The sequence below is a fragment of the Lipotes vexillifer genome, unplaced genomic scaffold (assembly GCF_000442215.2).
Source record: "Lipotes vexillifer unplaced genomic scaffold, Lipotes_vexillifer_v1.1 scaffold325, whole genome shotgun sequence".
Taxonomy (NCBI): Eukaryota; Metazoa; Chordata; class Mammalia; order Artiodactyla; family Lipotidae; genus Lipotes; species Lipotes vexillifer.
Genome location: NW_006799313.1, coordinates 2,591,796 through 2,600,388, shown reverse-complemented (window position 1 = coordinate 2,600,388; position 8,593 = coordinate 2,591,796). Strand labels below are relative to the sequence as shown.

Sequence of the window (8,593 nt, the reverse complement as noted above, 5' to 3'; positions counted from 1 at the left end):
TGCTGAGTATAGTGTCCAGTCGTGGATGAATTGTCCAAGAGGCCAGTCTGAATTAATGAAAAGTATTGATAATCACCATCATCTCCATCATAGCTAACATTTTGGAATAAGTAATATTGAAAATATCGTTTTAAAGTCAGGTTTAATTTTTAACTGCTTTATATCTATTTTTAGGTTACCTTTTAACTAAGTTTTGTTTGATTCTAGGTTTGCTCATCTTATAAATGTGGAGTTTTTTGATGATTTATTAGTAGTTCTACATTCTCTCATTGAGTCTGGTGTAAGTAACTCTACTAATGAATTACTTTTTAAGATATAAATTGTAATTATTCTTAATATCCTTTTTTTTTTTCCTCTTCGTTTTAAGGACCTAAGCTATCAAGAAAGTCTTCACTGTGTCCAGACTGCTTTTCATGTTCTTTCTGGGCAGGGTAAGATACTTTCCTGATTAAGTTTTGTTTACTTTGCCTTTGGAGGCTTTAACATACCTAATTTTTGTTCTTGTTTCAAAGGTGATGTTCTGAATATTGATCCAATGAAATTCTATACACATCTTTACAAAACACTGTTCAAGTTACATGCAGGTATGTTTGTTTAGATAATGTGTCTTTAATAAATCTTTATCTTCTAAGAATATTTTGTGACTGGAATTATAGTCAATGAAAATTGAGAAATAGGAGCAGGTATATAAAATGCTGGCCTGCCAGTGCTACACATCTGTATTTAACCTTAAGTGAGACTTGGAGTGAGAGAACTTTTGGAATTGACTGGAGGTGCAGTGCAGCTCACATTATTGTGTGAGCAGTCTGGCACTGCTTCATCGGTTAGGGAAATGATGTGGGACAGGTGCGACAGGCTCCTCTTGGATTTTTCCAGAGCTCAGTGAAGTTGCATAATGAAAAAGTAATGAGAACAGCCCCAAAGGGTATATCTGCTGTTTTAGGTGCTACGAATGAAGGTGTTGAGATCGTCCTCCAGTGCCTTGACGTCATGCTGACTAAGCGCAGAAAGCAAGTTTCTCAGCAGCGTGCCCTTGCCTTCATCAAGCGCCTTTGTACCCTTGCTCTTCATGTGCTTCCAAATTCAAGCATTGGCATTTTAGCAACCAACAGAATATTAATGCACGTAAGTAGTGATGCAAATGAATAGAGCTAAGTTCTTACAGTGCAACAATGGTGTTTTGTTTGATGCACGTTTTTTTCCCCCATTTACATTATTATTTTAATTATAAAAGTAATTCACACTCGTAACAAGGTGATAAAAGAAGTACATAAAATTACAAAAGGAAAGCATTCCACCCCTACTGACACTCTCCATTTTTACGATTTGGTGGGTATCCTTCCAGAAAACTTAAAAAAATTCACTTATAAATGTGTACACTAAACACAAACAACAAAACTTTTTTCTTTTTTAATGGAGAGGGGATTATGATATACAATATTGTTCTACAACTCTTTTTTAACACTTAATGGTGATGAACACATTTTGTGTCAGTACAGATACAGCTGCTTGGTCTGTTTAATGACTATTGGTTTAACAGATACATAGTTCTTACTGTGTGAATTCCACTTTTACAATGCTTTACAAAAATTAACTCAATTTTCATAACAACTCTGTGAAGTAGCTACTATTATTGTTCCCATTTTATAGATGGGGAAAACTGAGGTCCAGAGAGACTAAGAAACTTGTCTAAAATGACACTGCTAGTAAGTGGCAGAGATGGGATTTAAATTTAGGCAGTCTGGCTTTTACACTTTGCATTTTTCTTTTGATGGATGTAAGTTGTTTCCTTTTTTGATATTATAAATGATGCTATAGTGAATATTCTTATAAATATATCTAATGTAATTATTTCTATAGGAAAGATTCCTAAAAGTGGGGTTGCTGAGTGAAAGAATATCTGTTTTCTTTTGCAAGATATTCTTTTGTTCTCTTGTGGAATAAACTTAAATTGCAAAAATTAAAACTAGGTATAAAGTGCATGTGCTTATAGCTCTTAGGTAACTGTAAAATCAAATTATGTAAAAGTATAGAATCCAATAACATTCTTAAAATTAATAATAGTACTTTAATTAATCCTTCTTTTTATGTGACATTTTTGCAGACTTTCCCCAAAACAGATCTATTGCTTGACAATGAATCTCAGGGTAGTGGAGTTTTCCTTCCTGAGCTGGATGAACCTGAGTACTGCAATGCTCAGAACACTGCTCTTTGGGAATTGCATGTACTGAGGGTAAGATCCCCCCCCCCCCCCGCTCCCCGCTTCTTGTGAGGGCTTTTTCAGTTTTTCCCCCAAGTAGTTATAATTGCCAGAGAACTTAACATATTTTGTTCTGGGACTGCCTTTCCTAGAATTCCTGTCTAAATACTCTACATTTCACTTTGCTCTTACTATTAAGATGTTGAGATGCATTTTCTAAGGAAGCAGAAAGTGATTTCAGTATTGTGGGGTGAGATTTCTTGAAGTCACTCCCTGACGCTATTCAGAATAGAAGATATGTTATCAGGCACATTTGTATTGGGTCTTATTCAGGGGGACTTCCAGAGGCCTGCAGCCTGCCAGTTTCAAGAGGGTTTCACCTACGTTGTGATCCTACAGTGTGGACAGCAGCATTATAGTGGAAATATGTTTCAGGAAACCTGTTGTAAACTAATTTTTTTCTCTCTGAAAGAGAAATTCCCTTTTGATTTTTCTTTTCATACTGTAAAAGCAAGACTAAGCTGAAGCCTCAGTGGTAACTTGGTCATCAAACAGATTTGTGTTGGAGTCTTGTGAGCAAAGATACTGTTTATTTTTTTTCTGTAGGTATGTGGTTGTAATGAATTACATATGCATATTTGGTTTTTTAAAAAAATTAATGTTTATTAAAGTGTAGCTAGTGTCTTATAAAAATATTGACCCGTGCAAAATATGGTTGTCCTGTTTCCCCTTCAGCGACATTACCATCCTATAGTGCAAAGATTTGCAGCTCACCTCATCGCTGGAGCCCCTTCTGAAGGCTCGGAAGCACTCAAACCAGAGTTGAGCCGAAGGTAGTATTTAGCATTGCCTTATTATAGAACTGCAAATTTCAGTTGATAGCTGTTTTGACTATGAGAAGTCTGTTTTACAAAGTAATAGATTTCAAAATGTAAAGTGCTGGTTGGTTATCTGGACTTGGTCCACTTCATATTCCTGAATTATTCCAAAGAGAAAACATTGCTGACTGTGATTTTGTTAGTTTGTCTTGAGTAATTACTTAACCTTTTTTTTTTTTTTTTGGTCATAAAATGTTTCACACATACAGGTAAGTAGAAAGAATAGCGAATCCCCATATGCTCATTACTTAGGTTCAACATTTAATAAGATGATGCCATATTTGCTTCATGTGAAGGCCCATGAGTCCATCCACAGAACCTTTTTTTTTTTCCCCCTCCAAATGGTTCTGCTAGGACAAGAAAGGGAGAAGTGAGGAGGGAGAGAAAAGAAGTGCTTTGAACACTGCCACCCGGAAGGGAGCAGTTTCTCTCCTTGGCCCTCATAGCCATCTCTGTTCAGTGCCCCCGACCTGTGAGAGTTTGGACTGGCACTTCCAGCATTCACCTTACACGCTTCCAAATGGGGAAAAGCGTCCTTCTAAAAGAAGTTTCTTTTCCCACAACTTTTTGATCTGAAAAAAATTCGTACAGAGAAGTTGAAACAGTAGTAATTATCATTTTTTTCCCCCACAAAATCAACTAGGAAATACTTCAGAGAAAATGGTATGACACCCTTGTAATATCCCCATCACTCAGAATTAATATTTTGTTGCAAATTTTTCCCCTCCTTTGCAAGCCCACTGGTTTCTTTAAATCAGAGATCACAGACAAGTGACCTGTAGGCAAGATTTTCTGGCCTCTTCAGAGTTTGAACAAGAATCTAATTGGTTGGTATCTTTTAAATATTGGAAGAATTCGCCAAAAATCATTTCCAGCTTCTCTTGAAATACTGAGAGGTTTGACGAAACAGGTCTATATTTTTACAAGGCAGTAGTCAGATGTATCCCTCTCTAAATGAGACGTATATTGTAATTTCCTGTAAACCCTTTTCCTTCTGGGTAGGATAGAGATAACCTTTGCTCTTATTAAATAGTAAACTGGCCATTTACTTCTTTCATCCTTCATACTTCCCACCTGTACCCCAGCTTTGTTTTTCAAAAGGAAAAGGAGAAAATGATTCTTTGTCACTTCTTCACAATCCTTTTCTGGTATGTTTTTGTCAGACATCTTCACCATTTGCCTCATTTATGCCAGAGGTTTCCTTTTCTGGAGGAAGTTGAATGGATTATGCCAAAGGCTTGAGAAGGGAGACTCTTGATGGGCTTCCCCTGGGGAGTGGAGCTTGGGATGTGAGCCTGATTGTATCCCTTGCCGATCTCCTTTGGAGAATATGAACCAATCTCAGATCATTAAGGATTCATCTACATGCATGGGTATAGACATTTATTCTGTCCTGATTGGCCTCTCCTTGCTTTCAATCCAGGCAAACAACTGAAGGGTTGAGCTGATTGAAATCCGTGGAAGGTGACTCCATGCCTTATGCTCTCATGACTAACTTAGACTTAGTTGCATATCATTCACATAACTGTTTGAGTTGGGATTTGATCATATTGAGCTTGAGGGCTTTTTGCTCAGCCTTCTTTTTGTCCAGACCTATATTTCTAAATGTATACCAGACCTCTCTGAGGTGGATTTACTTGGATAATGATGTCATAACATGGGGATTTAGGATTTATTTTATATAAGTGTGTTTTGTTGGTTTCCAAAGAAAACAAAAACAATAATTAGAAAAGATATATGCATTCTTATGTTCATTGCCACATTATTTACAATAGCCAAGATATGGAAGCAACCTAAATGCCCACCAATAGATGAATGGATAAAGAAGATGAGGTATATATACACACAATGGAATATTACTCAGCCATGAAAAAAGAATTAAAGCTTGCCATTTGCAACAACATGGATGGACCTAGAGGGGATTATGCTAAGTGAAATAAGTCAGAGAAAGACAAATACTGTATGATTTCACTCTAAAAAACAAAACAAGTGAACAAACAAAACAGAAACAGAGTCATAAATACAGAGAACAGACAGGTGGTGCCAGAGGGGAGGGGTTAGGAGGAGGAGAGAAATAGGTGAGGGAGATTAAGAGGTACAAACTCCCAGTTGCAAAATAAATGTCACAGGTATGAAATGTACAGTGTGGGATATATAGTCAATAATTATACAATATCTTTGTATGATGACAAGTGGTAAGTAGACTTATCGTGGTGATCATTTTGAAATATATAGAAATATCAAATCATCACTGTGTTGTGTAACAGGAACTAACAGAGTTGTATGTCAATTTTATTTCAAAAACAAACAAACTCATAGAAAAAGAGATCAGGTTTGTGGCTACCAGAAGCGGGAATTGGATGAAGGCAGTCAAAAAGTGCAAACCTCCAATTATAGGATAAATAAGTACTAGGGATGTAATGTACAACATGATAAATATAATTAACACTATTGTATGTTATATATGAAAGTTAAGTGAATAAATCTTGAGTGCTTATCAGAAGGAAAAATTTTTTTTCTATTTCACTAATTTTGTATCTATGTGAGATGATGGAGGTTCACTAAAGTTATTGTGGTAATTCATTTCATGATGTATGCAAGTCAGATCATGCTGTACACCTTAAACTTACACGGTGCTGTATGTCAGTTATATCTGAATAAAACTGGAAGAAAATAAAACTGGGACAAAGAAGATTTTAATGAGAAAAAAAACAAAAATGAAAGCAGGATTATGTTATATATAGGTTTAGAATAATGAGTACAATCTAATTGGTTTCTCTGTGTACAGTCTAATTCTGTGGGTACAATCTAAATATTTTCAAGTTACACAGATATGGTGGTGTCTTTACTTTTCTTATATCTGTGATTATAGATCTGCTGCAGAACTTTTTGAGGCTTATAGCATGGCAGCAATGACATTCAATCCTCCTGTTGAATCTTCAAATTCCAAAAGGAAGGTATGTGACACTTTTCATTATTTTTTTTAAAGGATGAAATAAAAACAATATGTCTCTTAATACCTGATTTCAGCTTGCTTGTTTCGTGTTAGGAGTTGATGGTAGGATAGATTTCTGGGGTTGGAATTCTATAGAGACAGCCGGGAGACTGTTTCATTCAATGTAGGATATGGCTGCTATGTCCAAGACCTGACCCAGCACCTGTCATTATTTTTCATGTGTTAGTTTGGTGTCAGCTGTTGCCATTTTTAACTTTGCTCACGGCTTGGCTTTTGCTTATGGCATAAGCAAACTTTTAACTCATACTTGTAATATTTTTTCAGGATAAAGTTTTACAAGGGGATTCATTTTTAAGTGAAGAGATAAGTCAACTAATCAAAAGACACTGTAGTGAAGTTGCTACTCAGTCTCCTCTGGATTTCACCAAATATTTGGAAACATCACTACGGTAGTAGAAAAATGAAGAGTCAGGGGACTTTTGTTGTATATTTGTGTGTTTGTGCAGATGCACATAAAGACATATTGTTAATTTAGGACCTTCTCTTGAGGAGGAAGAATTATCCTTTGTGTGGCACAGGGTTCTGCCCCAATTATGAAAATATGCACAGGAAAATCAAGACCATGAGATTGCTTTCTACTGTTCAGTTACTCTTTATAACCAAATACTTTTTAATAACGAAATAAATGTTTATTTTATTGTACCACCATGATGGAAGTGAGAAACATTCTAAATTTGAGTGTATTTTTATGAAAATTTTTGAGAAAAGAAGAAATAGCTTGCAATTGGATACCAGGTTCTTTGGCTCTTACTGGATGATATGCTTCAAGAAGTAACCTAATTTGGCATTTGTGAAAAAGAATGCTCACCATGGCTACTTTCAAAGAAAGTTTGAATGTGATTCTAGTCTCTTTGAAGTTCGTCGCATTTTCTTACATGCTCTGGAGGGTGATGGTGGAAAAAACCAAGTCTGAGACTTTCTTTACCATTCTGTTTTAAGGATAAAGGGTACCCAGCGAGGGGCTTTTTTTTTTTCTCCCTTCATTTTTTTTTTTTAACAGATGAAATGCCTGTTCTTATGAATATAATTAAAAAGCAGTATTTTATGTGACAGCTATTGCCATATTCTAGGAATGGCTTATGAAATAAGTGTTTTAATGACCAGGTTATAAATATCCTTTACTGTGAATAGCTGAATAAAACAGCTGCTTTTTTCTGCTTTCTATTCTTGTGAGCATTTAAAAAAATGCACAGCAGTCCAACTAAATAGATCTATTTCTTCAAAGCTGTAGAAGCCAAATATTTTGGCTTAGGGTAGTGCTTAAAGTTCTTTTTTTTCTCATGAAGTAAATGAAAATAGAAAGTTCCTTTATCATTCCAGCAGAGTGGGGAATATCAGCTTAATGGCGCATGTTCATCTTTTAGCATATTATATGTGGTTTTGAAAAGTGTTTTTAAGATCAATTTTTTTAGGCTTGATTATTTAATGGTGAGAAATGTATGGTTCATTATATAAATACTTGCTTTTAATGCACTTTTTAGATATTAAAGTTCAGGAATGTTATGAATATTTGTTTAGATGACCAAGGGGTCTTTTGCCATTGGAGCATAAGTGACCAGTACATGTCACAAATCATTTATTTTCCAAACATATACAAATACATTTATATTTCACGTTGGCAGCAAAAACTATAGTTTAAATGAAAAATCAATTTTAAAATAAAAATTCATCAACTATTTCACACTTGTATTATGCTTTTAACCTTGTTACACATATGGAGGATCACAGTGGGACCATAAAATGATACATCTTATATTTGAATATCCTATATGAATTTGAGGATGAAACATTTGTGCACTAACTTCCGTAGCCTTGTACTGATGAGTTTCATTTTCAGAACTAAATATTATAGTCATTAATAATAACATACACACACCCTGAGGCTATAATAAACTACAGCCTCAATGTCTATTTTTTTAACTAGATAAATATTGAGCACCTACTATGTGCTTAGCACTGTGCTAGGCACTTAAAAGTGAAGTCGGGTAATAACAGGCATAAGACGTAGCCTCAGTCTTCCATGCCCTTGCATGTTGAGTCAGAGCATTCACACATGTTTTTGAATGCAACATTACCCAATTCAGTGTCAGAGTGAGTTGTTTCAAAGTTCAGAGACCTGTATCATCTGAAATAGGGAAGGTTTCAGAGGCCTGCTGGATGGCAGACTTGAGCATAGTATGTTTTGGATCTAAGAGATGTGTACGAACAGCTTGGTAATCATGGAGATTCAGTATTTCAAAAACATTCAGCTATTCCTGTAAGAATCCTTAGCCATCATGCAAGGACTGCATTTAGGAAGTTGATAGGAAGAAATGGCAGGGAACATATAAATTGTTAACAATGTACTCTATCATGTTGGTCCAAGTTTGGGCTTTGTGTAAGAGGCAGTCTCCTTTTCTAACAACTTTTTGGAGGGTCCAGGTATTCTCTTCTTGCCTTGCTGCTGATTTAAGAGAAGCAACTAAAAGTGTTTGAGGCAGCCCGCTAGAGAGCTCTTTC

The 8,593-nt window shown here is 35.6% G+C and overlaps 1 protein-coding gene across 1 annotated transcript in view; it reads left to right on the top strand.

The window, feature by feature from the left end:
• The window catches only part of NOC3L (NOC3 like DNA replication regulator), a 31,947-nt gene extending 25,247 nt beyond the window's left edge, over nt 1-6,700 (top strand). Inside the window, exons 14-21 of the mRNA XM_007471583.1 lie at nt 208-280; nt 368-431; nt 513-584; nt 944-1,125; nt 2,105-2,233; nt 2,936-3,033; nt 5,951-6,035; nt 6,359-6,700. Of these exons, the coding sequence (XP_007471645.1) occupies nt 208-280; nt 368-431; nt 513-584; nt 944-1,125; nt 2,105-2,233; nt 2,936-3,033; nt 5,951-6,035; nt 6,359-6,487 (832 nt within the window). The 3' untranslated portion in view covers nt 6,488-6,700. The remainder of the gene's footprint in view (nt 1-207; nt 281-367; nt 432-512; nt 585-943; nt 1,126-2,104; nt 2,234-2,935; nt 3,034-5,950; nt 6,036-6,358) is intronic.
• The last annotated feature ends 1,893 nt before the right edge of the window (nt 6,701-8,593 follow it).